Genomic DNA, 21,688 nt, shown 5'->3' on the forward strand with positions numbered 1-21,688 from the left:
AACTAGTTCTTGCTTTATCCCCAGACTTGATGCAAATCTGCAGATTTTCCATGCATCCAAAGATCCAGAATGTTTCTAGATGCTGGTGTTTCCATGTGGAAGTAAGATTCCAACACAAGCATGGTGTTGCCTAGTAATTATGCCCTTCCTTTCTCCTGCAGAAGTGCAAAGCACAAGGCCAAAAGGGAGTCAGGGGTTACATGGAACTAGTGAGATATTTTTAAAGTTCCTAGAAATGTATTCCTACAAGAAGACTATACATTTTTATCTAAAATTAATATTTACTTAGAGACAAAACTCGACAGAGAAAACAAACAAACAAAGAAGCTGACAAAGGGATTAGAAATACAACACTGGAGCACTTCCAAGATTTTTCATAAAACACAGAATAGATAAAATGTTATAAGCAGTATGTTATTCACCTAAAAAGTCACATTTTTACTACTATGCTATAAAAAGTCAGAAAAAGAGACTTAAGACTAAAATCATACAGCAAATTTCCTTCAGATGGAGCTAAACTTGATGATCTGATCTGCAAGTCATGTATGGTGGAATGTATGTTGTTCTATCCATAGTGAGCAGCTGTAGCTTTTGCAGTGTATGACTGCTGCACAAAAACATGCATTATCCAATGAGATATAACATCTCTGATTTAGTTCTGTGTATCCACACCAGACATAGTATAGAGTGGACTGGAAAAAAAGAAACTAAATATATAAACTTCTCTTTCCCTGATTTTTTGCTTCTGTTCGCCCATATTACATTTTGAATCCTTAATCTCTACGTAACTTCTTGGTGACAAAGATTCCACAAGGAAAGAGAATTTACCTGAATTGCAAGAATTCCACAAGAACTTAGTTCATAAAATGGATGATCTTCTGTTTTTTTCAAATAAAATATAAGTGCACTGGCTACCTCTTATCCCTCCCACATAAAAAAAGTGAATATAAGAACAGCAAAAATCTCTGCATATAAAAAAGAACATTTATTTGATAAAAGAGAGTCATAAATTTACACACTAGTTAATTTGAAATTCCTTTGAGTATCATTATATAGGAATGTTTCACTCATTTGAATCAGAGCTCTGTTCTCTCTGCTTTCAGAAATGGCTCACATATGTGCACACTGCCAGATGGGAATTTTATATATCAGAGGTCAAATTCACATGAAAACAAAATTGTAACATGTGGGATGCATTCAATCCTGGCAGCACCCTATTTTCTGTAGCATTAAAACGGAAGCACATAATGTCAGAATACAATAAAAACTTTGATTTAAAAGCACTGTTGCCAGCTAGGAGGTAGGTTACAGACATTCAAGTGCAAGAGCCCAGCACTAGAAATAGAGCAAATAACTAGACAGCAGAAAGATTATTAAAATCCCTAGCACAGTCCCTAGTGCACGAACATTTGGGCTGGATCCAGTTGCAATATAAACAACCTTTGCAGCTTGGGCCCTGACTATTTGAACTAAAATGTGGAAAGTAGAGATGTAATATCTTTTCTTATAATATTTTTGTCTTACAAGTACTGTTATATCCATTAGCTGTCACTACAGTATTGCAGTGTCTGCTGTAATTTTGAGTATCAAATACCTATGCTTTACAGTAAATGAGGTATATATATTTGGAAGCCAAGATTTACTTTTCAGTGACCATTAGGTCATTTTTCTTGAATAAATGGTACAGAACAGACATAGGAATCCCATACATTACACTGTCTTGACTCAGCTCTTCATTTCTTGTTTCAGTGGTGTTTTTCTAGTTCACTGTTTTGCTGATGGTGATAAGCTTGTCTACAAGAACAATGCAAGAAATAAATTAGACCTCATCAAAAAACAGTACTAATCCTTCTTGAAATGAATTCTATGGAGGACAGTTTAGTGTGACACCTTAGAAAAAAGAACTGTTCCACTTTGCAACTCATAAAGCAAATAAAAGTCTTTTTCTTCAAGCCAAGAAATACAGAAACTTTGAGGATTACTATAAAGCTCTACAAAAGAGCTTTTCAGTGAGACATCTGTTATTAACTAAGCATGTGAGGATAAAATTTGATCCTTCACCTGCAACGACCCTGTGTAAGACTGTGTTACCCATGGGAGGAAGAGTCGGATGACTTCAAGTCACCCTTATGCTCTTTGTGGTCTGGGCTGGTCTAAGAGCAGGTTGTAGGTATATGGAATACTGGACCATAAGGAATCATTTATGTTTGGTAACCTCCCATTCAGCTTCCATCACAGCAGCTCACAGTCAGTCTGTTTCTCAGGGGAGCCCAAGATGTCCTAAAAAGTACTTGTAATGAAAAGTCTTATCTGTATATATCTCTATGTATCTCTTAGCTCTGGCACCTCTAGCAGGTTTCAGAGGGAGGCTTGGGCAAGGAAAGCTTTGGCTGCTCTGTGCAACTTCTGTTCACAAAGAGTTCCACAAACAGCTTAAGGCTGTATTATGGTTGTGGAGACATTGAGTAGCAATAAATACTCCTTTGATAACAAATGGCTACATTTGCCTTAACTCTCAGTATTTCCTAATAATGAGACAATCCCAAGGAAATTGTAAGAAAATGCATTACATGTGGAATGGAGAAACTGGACATATTTTAAAACATCAGAAATATCTACCAGTCATCCCACTGCAGAGGGGCATTTCACACCACCATGTACCAGACTAAAGAGCTACAATATTTACATACTTGAAATTCAAATCTTTAAGAGCTTATAGATAAAATTTTGGAAAAAAAATTCAAGGGCATTGCCAATGGGAAGGTGTGATATAAAAACCTTAGATCATCTGAGAGAGAAATTTCCTCACAACTGAACATGGCAGTCAGTTTAACCCAATCAGCCTGACACACCAATTTAAATCTAAGAGCATCCATGTCCCCTGCTTATGTCCTGACTCAAACTGGCCAGTCTCCAGTGCTTTGGAAGAAAGAATTGAAATGAAATTCCAAAGCCAAGCGCTGCATCAACAAGGAAAGCATTATAAGCTCAGGGTAGGCCTTAGCCTTTGTATTCAGAGTTCTCACCTCTCCAAATCCCTCAAACCTGAGCATAGTTTGGGCCCTGGTATATTTGCATAAATAGCATATATGTTGGGACCTAGCATGAGAGTATCATAGCCATATATAAAAAACGCAGATAGGAGTGGTGTCTTGCTAGAGATTGAACCTTGGGAATTTCACCTAAGAGCAGTCACTATAATGGCTGTGCACATTCTTCCCGCAAAGTAAAGAAAATCAGTAAAAGATTCTGTTTCTCTCCTTCCTTTTTTATCTGTTTGATATGTTGTTTCATTTCACCTATCACAACTTAAGTGGCATCTGTGATTTGTGTGATTTATACTTGCACCTCTCTCCTAGATCGAATATTCCCTCTGCAAGGCACAGCCCTTTCTACAGTTTTTCCGACTGCAAAAATAAGTACAATGAAGAGTTTTTATAATTTATTATGTCAATAAATGCAATTTCTTCTGCTTTGTTTTTAATATATTGCATGATCAATAGCTTATCAGTAAATTTCTTTCTTTTGCACTTGCCTGTGCAGTTATAGGTGTAGGGATATCAGGCTAAGCCTGATCCAGAATATTCTGCATTTATAACTCATCTTTTAGGAACTTTTTTTTTCTTTTCAAACTCATGGGAGTTTTCCAGTGATGATTTGTCAAATGTGAGCCTATTCTCTCATTTGTACGATTATGGACTGAGGAAAACAAAACTGCCTCTTCTGTCCCTGTGCATTCCCGCTATCACCAGTGTCCCTTGACCCTCATCTCCTTTGCTGGATTTGTCTGCAGCACAAGGCTCCATGTTACACTCATTCTCCCTTGACTGGACAGCTGCTGCCTTCTCTCTGCCTGGTGGTTAAGGGATGAGTCCCTTCTGGGTTTTCTTTATTTCTCAGTAAAAGCGTAGATTGATTCTACTGCCACTACCCAGCCTCCAACTATCACCAAAACTGTTGAGAATGAATATGCTCAAGGTCCATACATTTCTGATGAATTTGGCTGAAATCAACTGATGACTTCTTAATATACTGGAAGAAAAAAAGAGGACCAACACAGACAAGCAGAAGCACAGGCAAAGTATCTCTCAAGCCTCATTTCCTAAAGAAATCAAGCTGAAAGTATTTGTATTAAGGCTTTCTAAGAAAACAAAGGGCCATTCTTTTTATTCTTCTATATTAACTCTATTAAAATTCATTTAGTTTTCATAATTGCCTAAGTTTGACAGTTCTGGAAATTAAATGTTTCTAGTGTCAGAATGAGCACAAAATCAGTAAAGGGCATGATCACTGTTGTGTCTCACTGGTAAGTTTCCTGTCCATCCTGGTAAACCACTGCAAAAGATGGTATTGTTTCCAAATGGGTTTGCTTTTCTTTTTTTCTGTATCTGATAAGTTTGCAAAGTAGAGTCCTAACTCTGTTGGTGATTTTGATCACATGGACTTTCATGTAGAGCATAAATAATGTTGGTGCTGTATTTTGGGTGCCTTTTTTATACCTATCTATGAAGCAGCTGTTTATTCATGTAGCATTTATTTAGCTTGTTTTTTTAAACTCATTAGTTTGACTGCTTCGTAAGTAGATGAGAGATGTAATAGTTATTAGGTGATAAATGACTGAGATTTCTGTGACTATTTTCAGGGACACTGTGGAATTAGAGGCTATCCTGGGCCCCCGGGGCCACCAGGAATCGGAACCATCGGTCCCAAGGTTTGTATGATGCTGTGTTGAAGTTTTTGTGCTGTTTTGTGATGCTGGCTGCCAGACTCTGGTCTTTCAGACACCAAAAGATCTTCATTGGTTATTGATTTACATCCATAAAACTGCAAGAGGAATCAGGCATAAAAACATGGTCACTGACCATACACTTCTACCAACTGAATTAGGAGGGGATACCAAGAGGATAAAAATTGCATTTGCAGCTAAACTTTATGAGATTACAGCTGGAAATTGAACAGAGCCATTAGACTGGTAAATCAGTTAAAAGATGCATCTCTTCTGCCGGTATCTATCCTGTTTCCAATATATTCTTTTGTGGTGGAAAATACATTAAATGTGAATTTTTTGTTGCAATTTTTGCTCAATTAAATCAAATCCAATTATATAATTAGTAAAACCATTAGGAAAGAAACATGAAAACAAATTGCTAATTTTATAAGCAAAAACCATGCAACATCTGGGCAATTTTTTCTCCCTGCACTAAAGTGATTTATAATTCAATAAAGACATACTGAGAAGAAAAGACATTCTGTACTTACCTGGATTTCTTTATTGCAGGTGTATCCATCAATTATTTTTCCAAAGGCAATGAGGAGAAATATTGTGTATATTTCTCTGCTTTAATTTAATTTAAAAATAGATATGACTTTGTAACTTTTCTAGAATTAGCAGAGTAACAGAAGTCTCCACTGCCCTTTTGTATAAACTGGTATCTGAATTAAGAAACATTGCTATTACCAACCCCTTACAGAAATGCAATAAGCGACAGAGCATTTTCGGACGTGACTGATTTCCTTTGCAATTGCTGCAGCAATTTCAGTACCTTGGTAAATTATACTGACATAGTCTGTTTAATAATAGTAAGTTTGGACTGAGTGTCAAAATGCTACAAATGTGTGACACCCTGTGCTGTTTCCACAAAGCCTTCTTTTTTTGCCTCACTGTTATAGGGTATTATGGGACGGAAAGGCTTGCCTGGTCCACCTGGACTCCCTGGCAACAGCATACAAGGAAGCAAGGTAATACAGCTTAATGTGATATCTGTCCAGTTTCTTCTTAAAACTGACTCTTAAGGAGATTGATTGTCTTTTTTCCTCTTTGTCACTGAGTAAGTGAACACCTGCAATATTTCATTTTACTCTTAAGTTTCTTATTAATAAATTACGTACTATTTATTTTATCTGCTGAGTTTTCAATTTTGGTTTCACCCAATTGCTCTCCTATTGTTCTCATCATGACAAATATACTTAACCTGGAAAAATGGGCTCATCTCTGCCATGTCTTATTGATTTACTTAGATTGAAAGGATGCTCCAAAGGAAATAAGCAGTTTTTTCTCTGGAATGCACTTCTAAAAGGCAGTAGCAGAGATCTACTATGTTAAAATGAGTTTTAAACAGCACATACAGGAATATAAAAGAAATTAGGTAGTCTCCCACATACTCTTAATCAGATTTTTATTCACCCAGTTCAAGCCATAACCACAACTTCTCTCCTTATAAAGAGAAACACGAACATGACAACATATTCTGGACATTCAAAGTTATTAAATTGCCTTGTCATAAATGTGCAGAAAAAAATTATTAAAACTGGAGGCTCTAATGAAGAACAACCCAAGTTTCTCCTGTTTTTATTAAATCAGTGTGCTTAAAATTGAGCATATGATGGAATATGTTCCTGGTCAGGGGTGTTGTGCTCAGGTCTTCAAGTCTAGGTTGTCAAACCACCAGGAAGTCAGTAACAGGGGCATTGTTCTAGCTGGGCTAGAAAAAGTGTCTCTCTATACTGCGATTGGCTGTAGACACTAAAGCCACTGGGGATTTCGTTGACAAACAGGTCTTCGATGGAAAATAATGACATTCTGGAACAAACAAACAAATTTATAAAAATGTATATTGTTTGAAAAATCATCCAGAGGAGAATCTTTCTTTGGTTCATTGTAGAATTACTTCATACAAGCTTTACCAGAAAAGTACAGATTCCTTTGGAATTTATTTTGTTCAGGACTTGCTTTGATTCCATCTTTAATGTCTTCCGTTTTTATATTTCTCTTCAATCATTTCCCTTTTTATTCTGCAGAGACCTTCCTTTTTTCACTGTGAGGTGTTTCATAGCACAAAAACATACTTTATTATGTTCTTTCTTTTCCCCTTATTGTATAAGTCACTTTTGCGGGTTCTGATTTATTTTGTTTCCAGGCTTTTCTAGACAGAGATCTCCATGCAGTTAGGAGTCACGACTGTCTAGACATTTGTTTCTGATCCATTTGCAGTTTGCCTCTATATTAATTGCTAACAGTAACCACAAAGCTATTATGTATTTTAATGTGAGAACATAAAATACTTATCTTCTTTTGTCTTCTCCCTTTGTTTGTTGAATCTCTGAAGGCTCTTTGCTCTATTCTTTTGAAAACCAGAAAAATTTCTGTCATCTATAGGAAAACTATTTCCTGCCTGTCTTAATAACCATTTCTGCTGTATTTCTAGAATCTAATATTTGGGATGTATCTTTGTTAATTCTATGAGTATGTGAGGTTATTTATAAAAGCATAATCACCATTCTGAACAGAAATGTTTCAGCAAATAAGTCGGATGATACATGAAAAAATAATACAAATAATGTAATATCTTTTCTGTTTGTGAGAAAATATAAACATTACCCAAAATATGCTCACATCTCTCTATCTACCTATCTATCTATCTACATACGTTTCTCTCTCTCTATGTGTTTAGATATACAGAGATGTATGTTTGGATGCTATGTTGGCACTTCTATGAATACATATCTAAAGCACACTTTAGAAGTATAGAGACCTCAGTTTCATTATCAAAGTTTTCCAGTGCCAGAGTACAGTTCACTGACACACAGTCAGACCAACGTATGTTTGTAACATAAGGATCTGGAATTTAGGGATGTTGGAAAGTAACGTGTTCTGGTTATGGAAGGTCTTTGTCATTGGATTTGAAACCAGAACTGTGATGATGTGGTGGATGAAACTCAGCTGCTGTTGTTTCTGTAGCATCTCATGAGTTGTATGGGTACAATCTTGCCATTTCAATTTTCTTCCCTTAACAACTGCCTTCAAAAATTATGATTATTTTTATATAATTCTTAGGAATAGCTTATTTCTGAGCAGCTTTGGCAAATTGCTCTAGTGTACCTGTTTCCTCCACATACTGATGCCTGTTGAGCTTCTATCTGTCTATTTTGTCTTTCTATCTCTTCACATGTCAAGATTCATTCTTTTTGGCCACTCTTCATCAGCTTAAAGGTACTATCGTCCTGCATTTGAGCTATCAATATCACTCCAAGTATTTTTTTATATACAGTAAGAGATCTCAGTGTGCATATGGTAAGAGTGGAATGCCAAAAATGAGATGGTTTTCATGTAACTTTATGTTGATAGCTACTTTTACAGGTTTTCTTTTTTTATGCTTGGTTTCCTTTCAAAACCGCAGTCTAGACATTCTCAAATCTGCACTCCGTTCATAGAATGACATTTTTGTGTAGAAGACTGATTATTGATCCATAATATAGCGGGATATTAGGGTCAGGAATTCAAGGGTTTGCATTTTTACATGCATACCACTTTTTTTTTTTTATAGTAAAGCTGATGGTCAAGTTTGAATTTAATTAGGTACATGGATTGAACTGACAAAGCTATAAATATTTTTAAATTAATATAGCATACTTTTAGGGTTTTACTAAATGTTCTGTTATGGCATCTATGGTAAATCCTTCTAATGTTGATTGATTGCACAAGTAGTGGAAGCAGGATTTGGTTCTGCAGTTGACATTTTAAAGGATGAAACTCATATGTGTGCTTGTGAGACATGTCACTTGTAAAGGCATGAATTTGTTTAGAACAGTAGGTCTCATTCAGTTTTCATTATCTGAACACCCTCCTAACAATGTCAAATGGGCAGTAACAAACAGCAGCAATAAATCTATAGTTTTATTGGATCTGACATTTATTATTAGTGAAGGGCCACTGGAATACACAGCATATCCTAATTCTCGTTCATATGTATATGCTCTGCAGACCTGCAAAGGTGTTGGTCAGGAAGCTGTGTGATGGCCCTAGTCAGGAAAGATAGTCAAAGCCACTGCTGAACAGCAAGCCTTGAAACAAGGTGGCACACTGTTTCACTGTGTTTAAAAGCCATTTCCATTAAACCCTAAATGAAGGGCCCAAGAAGCACAGTCCTGCTAAAAAGTGACTCAGAGTAAATTAGATTAAATAGCCACTATGAGTTCCTACAACAGTGCAAAAGAAATTGCTTTGTGCATCCCATTGCCTTAGGAGTATTTCCTATTTGCAGGAAATTTGTTTTTTGCCCCTGGTGGATCAGCTGTGTAAGTTAGTGCACCATATTCTGTTTTCCAGTCTCCAGAGTCTCCATAATGGTGTCTGAATTTTTGCTGCTGTAAGAAACTGGGGAAAGGAGAACAGGAGAGGTTCTGCTTATAGAGGCAAGAGGCTGGCAGTTAGCAGGTCAGTGATACGTAGCCTGTCACAAGCGGAGTGTTTTAGCTCCCTGAGTTAGGGCTAGTGGACCAAGAGGCTCCCACAGGGCAAGGCTGTAAAGGCAGTGCTCCAGTGGAGATGTGGAGTGTAGTGGGGACCTTTCTTTAGCACAAGGTGAGACCACAATGCACAATGCAAGCAGAAGCTCCCACCTCAGCAGGATCTCAGTCAAATCTGGAATTTGGACAGGGAACACCATCCACGGACGTGATTCATAGTACACTGTGTCTTCAAGCAGCTGCATCTCATTGCCTGACTCTTGGTGAATTCACAAATCGTGGGATTCAGAAGCCTTTAATACCAGGAAGAAAAGGTTGACATGGCTGTGCACGTGCAGCTGCTTCTCTGCCTGCAGAAATCTGTAAGCCCCTGTCCAGCACACCAGGAATGGTCAGTGGCCAGTCCTGCTGCAGTAGTGCACCTTTGGTAAAGGCTCGAGTCTTGATACTTGGAAACACTTTTGTAATTCTCTGCCCATTATGAGTAATTCAACCCTTTAGGCCCATCTGTGAGCAGTAATACAAGTATTAGTAATAGATGCTTTAGTGGGACAGTCTGAGAGCTCTTGACTGAAAAACAGAACTGACTAACCTTGGACTTGCATCTCATGGGGTAGGTTTGGTACAGGTGATAACTGCTCCTGATCTCATTGACATTCTCTGGAGTTAGTTTTGGTATCTGCACCAGGCACTGCTGTTATGTGAATTATGTATGTAATATAAATTATGGTGAAGGGAATATAATCACCTCTAGCTGTACTTAAAAATGCATACAGCAGTTGATCTGAAAAAAAAAAATTGTGTTACCCTATTAAATAAAGCAAGAAAGTTTTGGAAGCTAGCTGCTGTGAAGAGTTTTCTCTGTATTTTATATAACAGCTGTGTTTTATAACGTTGTGTGACCACACTGCTAGCATGGACATCCTTTTCAAGTCTGTGTGCATGCAGCAGGGCATGTGTAACAATCATTACAAACAAATTTGAGCTTTGTAACTAAACTCATACTGTCTTTTGAAGTATCAGCAGAAAGATGTTCAGCTCAGCACACTGTGAAAAGCAGAGATGTCTTCTTATTTACTTAAGAGCAGAAAAATGAAGTCTGGGTGAGATGCTGGATGTGTATTTCCAGAGAACCTTTGTGTTGGATCTTGTTTTACTGCTTGTAGACAGAATGAATAACTGTCTGAGCCTCAGTGAGGTTACTTTTGTATTTCACCTGTTCTAGTGAAATGACAATTTTCATTTAGTTAATCAGGAATAAATTCTTCATTATATACTTTAAAAGGTTTCATGTATGTTCTGAATTATAGCCAATTGATTATTTCTCCAGTTTCAGACCAATTTTATCTTGAAAATTGTGCACTTCATTGCACAATACAAATATCTGGCTTTCTCTATGATGCACAATGTTCTAAAGTAAATAGAGACAACGTAGATTTTACTTTAATTTTCATTTAAAATTAAATTTCATGTTCTGTTCAGGGAGAAAAAGGAAATCAAGGTCTTCAAGGACCAAAGGGATCAATAGGAATTGGCCTTCCTGGACCAAAGGTAAATCCTAAGTTTGTGGTAAGGAAAAAAAAGGGGGATTTTCTTCCTTTATTCATCATTTGGTGTGACAGGTCTTTGAGGATAAACAGAAGGCAAAGACATTTCCTTGTATAGCTAGCAAGGTAAGTGCCTACTACTCACTGTCAGTTTTGGAGTCTGTGAAAATCCTAATTGTCATTAAGGACCACACTCCAAAGTAGGATCTAAAACAAGGTCATACCTGTTAGCAGGAGAATAATTTTAGTCAAATTATTTATTCAGTTATTTTAAATATTTTTCAGGTATTACAAAATGTCCTTTTATTTGCCAGGCTTTGAAAAAAAACCAAAAAACCACAAAAACTGCTTTTTGACTGTCTCCTACGGACTTTGTTTTGTTTGACTCCTGTTTTTTCCTACAATGATTGAAGCCCAAGACTGAATCTTTCCTTACTGAACAACTTTCTTGTTGATATAAAAATTGTGAGAATTTTCTGCACTTACCTATTCACATCTAACAAATTTTGAGCAAAGAGAATTTAAATACTTCGTTTATTTATTAGTGATTCTCAGATGTGCAGCTTCTGAAGGGAGCCGTTTATACTCATCTTGTATATTGATTAGTCTTTGTGATCCAATGTAAATCTCTCCAAATACTCACTTTTCTGTTTGTTATTAATACAGCAGACTTGTCACACATGAAAAGGAATGGTTTAGTTCAGCAGGAATTTCATATGTATGCCAAATACCAAAGGGATCAGGTTTTAGTATATTTATGTGTAAGAGAGTAGCAGCACCACAGCAGTCAGCAGATCGTATTTGCTTTCCTATTATAATTAATGCTGACATTAACTTTGATGAGGTTAGATTCATGGACAGGTAATGGAAAGTGATATCCTTTGCTTTTGATATTATGATTTTGTGAAATAGAACAGGAACTGCCTTTCAAGAGCTTACTTAGTTGAGACTGGTTTTCTTAAACCAGCTGTGGAGGAGCTACGTACAATTTTCAGGTTTATACCAGTTTGAATAAGATCAGAATCAGACTGAGAGAGTCAAAAGGGTTCCTTAAAATAGGTAACAATCACCACAGTGAAGGCTATAACACAGGAGCTACCTATGTGATTCCATTGGCTGGGTAATAATGAGGAATAATATGAACACGGACAGTAATCTAGATAAATTCCTAAGCTTTAAAGTTTCGAGTGCAATGTAAGCTGGTTAGTAACTTCCAGAGAGAAGTAAAAAAACTGTCCTGAACAACATCCTTCTTGAAAAAATGTCTGATTTAGAACCTAAAACTATTTACAGGATGTTTCATACCTGCATCATGTGAAAACTGTCTCATAATATGGAACCCTCCCAGGTTTTGGAAATCAGGAGGTATAGTCAGTTGAGGGAAAAAGCGCAGAATTGCTTCTAAATGTGAAACTATGTATTTTCCAATGGATGTAGCAGTCCAAGCATGCCTTTTCCTTTGTTCTTTGCAAGCTTGCAGTTTTTCATTTGGGTTCTCTACAGAGCTGGTGTGAGTTTCAGCACATTGGCTGATCTGAGGCAGTGACATCTTTCCATAGGTCTGAATCAACATAGGTCCAGTATAAACATTGTTTTAGAGTTCAAGAAAATCAAAGAACAGTAAATATTACGTATTCTTGACATTTGCACAAAGATGTCTTTAAGCCCCCTTGCCAAACTAAGATAATTTTCCACAGAAATTTCTTAAAGATGTTTTTACTGTCCATTTTGCTTTCTATGAGAGCCTGCTTTCAGATATTCTCTTCATAATACATGAAAGATAAACCAGCCACACACGCAGAAATCAGTAAATTCATCTTAAAAGCTTATCTTACCTCCAGCTCTAACAATCACCAAAACTGTAGTTATGACTGAGTTTATGAGTTTAACACAGTTAGTTTAAATTAGGGAGACTATAGAGATAAAGGTGATCCAGGGAGCAAAGGAGCCAAAGGAGAAATTGGAGACTCAGGACCTCCAGGACCAAAGGTAAAACATATTTTCATATTACTTAATTATACTCAATAGAAATTAGACAAATTTGGCTTTTGTTAATTTATCTCACTGTACACATTTTCAGGGAACTTGGGGAAGAAAAGGTGAACCTGGTCTTATGGTAAGTATGTAAATTACTTTAACAATTAATTAATTTGAATCAATAGGAGTTTATTTGGGGAAAAATGTTTAAAGGTTATGTGGTCTTACACAAAGTTGTTTATGGGACAATGCATTCCCTGCATTTTTGTAAATAAATAAATAAATAAATAAATATTTCAGCATTCGTAAAACTAGAACACACAACAAACTACTACAAACAACTACAACACACTACTTCTCTTTTTCAGAGAGAAGAAGTAGTTTAAAAGTTTTAAATTTTTTTTCCAAAAATCTGGCCTTGTTAAGTGAATTTTAAATTCGAAAAGAAAAAACTGATAGCAGCCCCAGAAAACATCTTGTTCTTATTATACTTAGAACTATTATGATGCTTACTCAAAAAACATCAGAGGGCACAATTAATTTCTGTGAGACATGGAACAGTAAAACTGAAAGATATCACCTTGTACTATGTGTACTATGATGATCCACTTCATTTTATACCTACCAGGAATATTTTACCTTTAGCTGCACCTGGAAACCACAGTAGCAAAGCCCATTGCAAGGAAGTCTAGGAATCTGCAGGATTTTCAAATCTGTTTTAATCTTCTGTGCCTGGGCAGTTGCTCTGGGGATGGGATTAGCTGTTGTGTTCAGCTACAGATCTCCGGGCAAGGACATACTGGGGATAATGAGTTTGGGAATAAATATGAAGATGTAAGTTATGGGTTTGCAATATCTTTGATAATATTTGCTGAAAACCCTTCGGGTAAAGCTGACAAGCTTTAGTAAGTACTAATAGCAACAGTATTTGCTACTTAACAAGGTTTTTAAAAAAAGTTACTCTTTAACATGCATACAAGGAATCTTCTTAATGCAGTTAAACCAGTGCTATAGAGAAGACCACTGCTTTATTTTCCACTTTCATGCAGAGTTGACTAAACTTTCTTTAGCGAAGAGGTAAAAACAAAGGCTATAAAGCTATTTAAAAGTGGTATGCTGTTCAAATCAGATTATCTCGAAATGAGCATCCTTTTCTGTTCAGATCTTTCTGTGTATCCACAGACTTCACACTCTTTATATATGCTCTGATATTTAGTAAATCACGAAAAAGCACATAAGTCCCTGCTGAAAGGACCAGTCTTCTCTAAATCTGCATCAGCTGTGACTGGCAGCATTGGCTCCTCTGTCACTCACGCAGCTCTGTCTCCTCAAGGGTGTCATGGAGGCAATAAACCAGGAGAGGGCCCTGCTTGCCAAACGTCTGCTTTATTCCCGAGTAGTGTAAAATCACACATCATCATTGCTGAGAGCATGACAGTTTCCACTGGCAAACAAATCCTTTATTTATGTCAAAGGCGAATTTTAAAAGTCAGAATAGTTTAACCATTAAATCCTTACATCTTCTGCTAGACCAGGCCAAATGGTATAAACCACAAAACTAAAAGAAGTGAATAACATAGATTTCCCTATAGAACTGATGATTGTAAGATGAATTATTTTTTTGACATCCTTGATTCTAAGAGTTCAGAAGAAAACTTGGAAAATTAACAGGAAAATAGTACCCTATCTGCTTATCACAGAACAGCAGCAGCTTTTCACTTTGAGAAGCTGTACCAGTCTCCTGCTAACAACTATCTAATTGAATTCATCTCCCTTAACCCAGTTCAGTCACTGTCTGTCCCTAGGGCTCATTCAGACTGTTTCATTAACACTGCCTCTGTATTGACCATCCTGCTGTCTGCACTCCTCTATTTCTTCTACATCTACAAATTTCCTCTGTCAGCCTAAATTGACTGAAGGTATGCAACATTTCCTGCACTGCAGTTTTGAGCATCCTTGGAAAACTCTTACCAAGTTTCCTCATTTGGAAGTGGCTGTCAAACACATTCTTTGGAGGGGAAAAAAATTTAAAAAAAAAAGAAAAATGCTACTGATAGCATGACTGATACCAACACCTACATTTTGAAAGAAAAAATTTATGGACAATATAGATTTATTGCAGCATTCCTGCACTTTCTTGTGTGGTTTCTTTCTTAACTTTTTTGGTACCATCTGTACATACAGCACAACCTTCTCAAAGTAGAGTTTAAAGCAAGTTCGCACAGGTAACTTGATGAATTTTTTTTTTTTTGAATTTTTTTTTTAAAGCAAACCAAATAACTCCTCTTCCTCCATCCCTCAGTGAAAGGGCCAAAGTCTTCATGGGCAGGTGCGTGTGCTGGGACACCCCAGCTCTACCTGCAAGTTAGAGCAACTTTTCTAAGTTCCCTTGATATGAGATGCTGTAGGTCCACCACTGAGATCTTTGACATCCCCATTACCTACTGGTATTCCTCCTGCAGCTACTTAGCAATCATTATTTGTAATGATTTCACTTTCCTTGGGCTGACTTGCCTCCTGACAGCCAACCATGTCCTGGGGGGCTTCAGGCAAAGCATCGCCAGCCAGTCAAGGGAGGGGATTGTTCTGCTCTGCTCTGCACTGGTGTGGCCTCACCTTGAGTACTTCATGCAGTTTTGGGCACCAAAATATTAAAAAGACATTAAGCTATTAGAGAGCATCCAAAGGAAGGCCACGAGGATGGTGAAAGGTCCAGAGGAATGGCTGAGGTCACTTGGTCTGTTCAACCTGGAGAAGGGAGACCTCATTGCAGGCTACAACACCCTCAGGAGAGGAAGTGGAGGGGCAGGCACTGATCTCTTCACTCTTGAGACTTGTGACAGGACTTGAGGAAACAGCATGAAGTTGTGTCAGGGGAGGTTTAGGTTGGATATTAGAAAAAGGTCCTTCACCCAGAGGGTGTGGGGCACTGGAACAGACTCCACAGGAAAGTGGTCACCGCACCAAGCCTGACAGAATTCCAGAAGCGTTTGGATGATACTCTTGGGCATGTGGTGTGACTCTTGGGGATGGTCCTGTGCAGGGCCAGGAGCTGGACTTGATCCTTGTGGTCCCTTCCAACTCAGCATATTCTGTAATTCTGTGACATTTTACCTTCCCAGTTGCAGAGCTTATCCCAAATCTTCGTTCGCGAAGCCTAGCCATGATGATGATGTAGAGCTTTTCCAGGTGCTGCTGAAGCTGATCTGTAGCAGAACAAGGTTTTGAAATCCCACAGGCAAATATAAGCAGATATCTCAGCTACCATACATGATAGCTCGACAGAGAAATATAAATTATATTTAGTTACTAAAGTTTTTACTTGAGACTACCCTAAATAAAAGGTCTTTACTTCCAGAAGTAGTAGTATATCTTTTCGTAGGGCCAGAATCAGGTCTAAGCTTCAGGGATAAATGAAACCCAAACTTTGAGCCAAATTCTACTTAAGTGTGACTTTTATTTTTAACCAGGAATATGCAGAAATTCAGCCAAGTGGGTAAGGCTCTAAAATGTAATTCATAGACTTTCTATTTTGGCTTTCTAACGTATATAAGACCTATTTTAGAGCAATTTCTAAGATGAAAGGAGGAGAGTACATTGTACCACAATTCCTGCTTTTAGCAGCTGTAACCTCCCTACATATGGACAGGGAGGGAGAAGAGAGATTTTTGCATTTTATCGGCTTTGTAAAAGGGATCCCCAGTTTCTGGCATGGTTGACCCTGGGACACAAAGAAAATCATTTCTTACTGTAAAAATAGTGGTTAATAAGTGCTCTGACAAGACTAAATCTGGCAAGCACAAGGCTCAACATGTGAGTAAGCCCCCCAAAAGAGTTTTGGATTAGCTTTAAAATAACTCAGATAATCCCAGATGCTGCTGGGAGTTTTTTGGCTGGTGCTCTTCTCTCAGCAGCTTAAAGCTTTCAGGGCACTTAAAAAAACCTGCCAGAGCAGTAAATAAATGATAAACAATTCATAAAAAGTCCCCAGGATGTGCCTGAGTATGTCCCCTCCCATAGCAGGGATGAGGAAGAGGGGCTGCAGGGGAGAGAAATGCTCAGCACCTGGAAAGCATCAATTCAGAGAAGGATTTCACAGATTTTGTCATGTAGTTGCTGCCTGCTGGCCCAGGGGTGTCTTGGCCTGGCATGGGTGTGGAGAGCAGGGCAGAGAGGCTGGGGACAGATTTTTCCATGGAAGGCAAATAGCTAGCAATTCTTCCGAATTACATTAATGACATAATTGGCAATTTCAGCTACTTCTTACTTCATTCAGGGCAACTCCCTAGTGCATCATGTTTTCTCAAAGGATAGCTTCTACAAGTCTTAACTACATTGCAAATTAATAGGTAAGATATATTTCTGCTGACCAGAGAGGCTGCATTTTCCAATTAATTAATGCATAATGAGATTCACATATAAAATCTGGGTTTGAAAATCAGTATTTTCATTGCAATGTCCCTCAGAGAACTACAACTGTGATGGCATCAGACCGCACACCACATAGTTGTGCAGATCATAAGTTACTTAAGACACAGGCTGCCAAAATACACAAATCTCTGTAATAAGCAGAAAGTATAGTGATGAGGGTGGTGCTGGAGGCAGCACTGAGCTCTGTCTGAAGGGAATAACTGTTTCAAGTAGAAATTTTAATTTTTCTTATGGATGAACTGTAAATATAGTCGACCAAAAGTCACAGTACTCACTGGATATTCTAGAGCACAGAGGTGAACTTGTGTGAGTGAAAACCATCCTTTGAGCAGAGTTGTTGAGAATTTAGCAGTCGTACGTCAGGTTTTTTTGATTTTTTGACACTCTCAGTGTCGTGTTGGATTTATTTACAGTTCATAAGCTTGTTGAAACTTTCCTTTTTTCTTTGAAGAGAAAATCACCCAACAAAAGTTCCCATAAGTAAGTTAAAGTCCACATCAGTAATTTAGGTTATCGTGGAGAAAGGATGTTGTCATGGTCCTCAAGTCAAGCGTTACAGCAGTTGTTGTGTCAGTAAGATATGCTTAAATGATGCAGCTGTAGTACAGGGTCCCAAGGACCACGGTGTTATCCTGCAGTGCCACCAGGAGGAAAACAACAAAATGCCTCTATAAAACAAACACCAAGACATCAAGAGCTTTTTACAAGCCACATTGCAGTAACAACTTCCAAAACCCTGCTCAGCAGCAGTAGCAGGTTGAGGACTTTTTAAATCATCTCTTAATTCATCTCACAAATTACATTTTCTACCGGCCACTGTAGATACTTCATGCTCCTCGGTCTTTTTGACAAATTCATAAGTTGTCTTACAACTGGTTTAACCTGGACATTGTGTAAACAGGATGTGCTGCAAACCAGATTCTGAGTATTGTAGGCCTAAGATATTTACATAAAGGCAGGAAAACAACTATAAAAAGGGCCTGCATGCACTATACCATACTATTAAAGCCAAAGAGCAACATAGCCCATAGTCACCCCTGCAGAACCCCACTTTGTCTATAACCATTGCAATACTGCTGAATCTAGCAATTCAAGAAAAAAATCTAACAATAAATAAATAAATAAATAAATAAATAAATAAATAAAAAGCTAAGGGCTCCAGAGCTCATGAGCTGGTGTGCAGGAGGTGCACGAGGTCTGAGACAGGAATAAAGATTTCAGTCTCTGCTTTTGGATTGTGCCTCTACAGCATGATCCCTCCTGGATACACCCTGGGACACAAGCTGAACCTACCACTCCAATTAGCTCAAACGAGCAGTGCCCCAACACACCTGTGATTCTATGATTCTCTGTAAAGCTTTGTTCTCTGTTACAGCCCTGAGAACAAGGCTTCATTCTGGGAACATCATTTCACTCAACTCTTTTGTTTGTTTGTTTGTTTTTAATTGGTATACTTTGCACAGGGAAATATTTTTATTTCTATGTATCTTAGACTGTTTTCCATAGCATCCTGTTGCGTAATGGGAGCCCACCCCAGTAGTGCCTATTCATCACATAGCTGCAATGGGAGAGGGCAGCATTAATATCAGATCTAGAAGTTGTGATATAAAACTCATTCCAAAAGTCACATCAGGATTATTCTTACTCTCAGGTGTATGTTGACTTTTCACACTTATGACATGCTAGTAGCACATCTTGGTCTCCAACTTCTCGGTCTCTCAGCTTCCTCATGAGGGGAAGTGGAAGGGCAGGCACTGATCTCTTCTCTGTGGTGACCAGTGACAGGACCTGAGGGAATGGCCTGAAATTTGTCAGGGGAGGTTTAGGTTCTCCACCCAGAGGGTGGTTGGGCACTGGAACAGGTTCCTCAGGGAAGTCGTCACAGCACCAAGCCTGACAGAGTTCAAGAAGCGTTTGGACAATACTCTCAGGTACATGGCGTGATTCCTGAGGCTGTCCTGTGCAGGACCAGGAGTAGGACTTTGATTATCCTTGTGGATCCCTGCCAGCTCAGGACATTCTATGATTCTATAATCTCCATATCTTTCCAGGTGCTGTACTTGCCAGCTGGTTATCATAGGGTGGCAAGCATTTGTTTGGACATTTCTTCTGTGGGTCTTGGTGGTTTTGGGATACTGGCTGTGTTTCTTCAACAGTGCTTGCTTTAACCAGCTTGCTTCCTGCACTAATAGGAAACAGATGTATTCGTGAAACAGCAGTGAAATGCTAAATATGAGCACAATGCTGCTGAACATCAAGGGAAAGTGTTTCTTGCCTTGTTGCATTTGTTTCCTTTATGCATTTGCTTTTTAAGAGTTACAACAAGTAATTCATAAGCACTGGGTTCAAGTTAGGCACAGGTTCTGCAGGCAGCACACGCCCCACTTTATTACTTCCAAGCAGGAAAAAACATTTTTGATCCTGTTCTCACATTGCCTATGATTGGTTTTTATGGCATTTTTAACAGCAGCTACGTCACGACTGTGAGAGATTAGGGGCTTTTGTAACGTAAAAGGGAACTGTGCCAATACCAGGGTTAACCTTCTAGCTCTGCACACCAAGGAAACGTGATCTCGTCGTTCAGCAAGCAATAGGAACGGTGATTGCACAGGAACAGAGTGAGAAGGGGACCCTTACCACCATAAACTCCAGTATGCATTAACCAGGATACAACACTGGAAGGAGGGCAAACTCATATAGTTAGTCACACAATCTAGCAGAACAGTTCCTTTCCCACATGAAGGAAATGGCACTGAGGCAAAAGATAGTTTAATCTTCTATAAAATGGGACAGAAAAGAGATATTTTGTGTAGTACTACTCAGAATAAGCAGAACTTTCACAATACCACAGTCCCTCTGGAAGGAAAGGGAGAAATGAAGAGGCATGAAGGGCGAGAGGGGCACCACCCAGCCCTGCTGATGGTCAGGCAAGGGCGCTCTGGGCTGCGGAAGGGAGCAGCATGGACCAACAGGACACAGAAGAGCTGAAGGTAAAACATGCAGGTGCAAAACATCTCCCTGCAAAGCTGACGAGACATTTTTAGGATTGTAGGATAATTCAGGTAGGAAAAGATCACAGGAGTCATCTAGTCCATCCAGGATTCCCACTCTCTACTACTGACTGATTATTAGCATGGGACATTCCCATTCTTCATAACAGCATTTTCTTACCTTAGGCTCATCTTAGAGACGATGCAATTATATATTAAAAAGTCAAAGGACAAGTGGTCCAGCTGAACGTATGTAATTAACTTTGTCTAACTGCAAAAGCCAGAGGACCAGCTAATATTTTTGGTTCATTTATATGCTGCAATAGCTTTATCAGTCTCTCCTGGGCCCAGACATGTAGCCCACAAATATGTTTGGCTAATAGGACACAGCAGCAAATATGTCCTTTTACCAACCTTGCTTTCTTTTTCTTTTTTTTTCATGCTGTTAAACATTTGTAATAGTTTCCTCATTTTACAGTGATGTCAGGAATAAAATTCCTAGATGCCACATGTAAGAATAACTCATGCTCCCTCCACTTCTTTGAGGCTCACAGAGACCAAGCATTCAGGGTGGCAGCTTGCCACCAGTATATATGGATATTTTTAAAAGCCCTGCTTTTTTTTATACCCAAAAAATCTACAACTCTGACTCACCAAAAAACCACAAACATGCAACAATATTGGAACTCTTTGCTGCAGGACTGATCGGTGTGGCAAAGATTAGATCAAACCAGAGAGCCACTACACATCTGCAAGGTACTGGTTCTCAGCTGGTATTGCTAAAAGTTCCTTGATCAAGAAGTGCTGGCCAATGCACGGACTGGCACAACTGGGAATTTTCTGCAATTACAATAAGTTTGTATGAAATAATAAAGGGTCTGTGAATCTAACTCTCCTGGAGAAAGTATTAGGAGTTGTACAGTTACTAATGAGATCCAAATGTACTTTTGTATGGTTTTAAAGCAAGAAGATACAGCTGATGTGTGAGACTTCTCCCACTGGGAACAGTGTGAACACTCAGATCTACATTTGATAAGACAACTTCTATGTTTAAAAATCATGAGGCTTAGCTAAAATGAAACATGGCTAATGACTTTTGGAAATATTTACTTGAATCAGTCTGAACGTAATTTATGAAATTCAGCTTTGGAGGCTGACAGGGAAATAGTTTAAAAGCAGGATGCTGTTGATTAGACTGACAAATGATGTTCTAATCTTGGTAAACAGACACCGCCTATTCTCTGCTAAAAAACATGGTAGCATTGACAAGTAAGAACAAAAGCTTCCTTGTTCCCATGGAAGGACTGCCAGCTTCTGAACAGGAGAGTTTGCTTTTCTAAACCGTGTTTGAAAATTTGGGTTAGATTTGATTACCCTACCTGTCCTTGAAACACTAACCAAATTTCACTAGGATTTCAACAGAACCTACAGTGGAATATGTGAAGCCTGCTGTTTCCAATGGTAAGTGTTCAAATGCTGGTGAAGCACTCTTCTGTG

The 21,688-nt window shown here is 38.3% G+C and overlaps 1 protein-coding gene across 1 annotated transcript; it reads left to right on the forward strand.

The window, feature by feature from the left end:
• The first annotated feature begins 5,674 nt into the window (after positions 1 to 5,674).
• On the forward strand, positions 5,675 to 13,009 carry LOC135424950 (collagen alpha-1(XXVIII) chain-like). Its single transcript, XM_064676683.1, has 4 exons — positions 5,675 to 5,739; positions 10,729 to 10,797; positions 12,702 to 12,782; positions 12,874 to 13,009. The coding sequence occupies exons 1-4, from the start codon at positions 5,677 to 5,679 to the stop codon at positions 12,919 to 12,921; spliced, it is 261 nt and encodes an 86-aa protein (XP_064532753.1). The 5' UTR covers positions 5,675 to 5,676; the 3' UTR covers positions 12,922 to 13,009.
• Positions 13,010 to 21,688: the final 8,679 nt, after the last annotated feature.

This window comes from Pseudopipra pipra, chromosome 1 (genome assembly GCF_036250125.1).
Source record: "Pseudopipra pipra isolate bDixPip1 chromosome 1, bDixPip1.hap1, whole genome shotgun sequence".
In the NCBI taxonomy this organism is placed as follows: domain Eukaryota; kingdom Metazoa; phylum Chordata; class Aves; order Passeriformes; family Pipridae; genus Pseudopipra; species Pseudopipra pipra.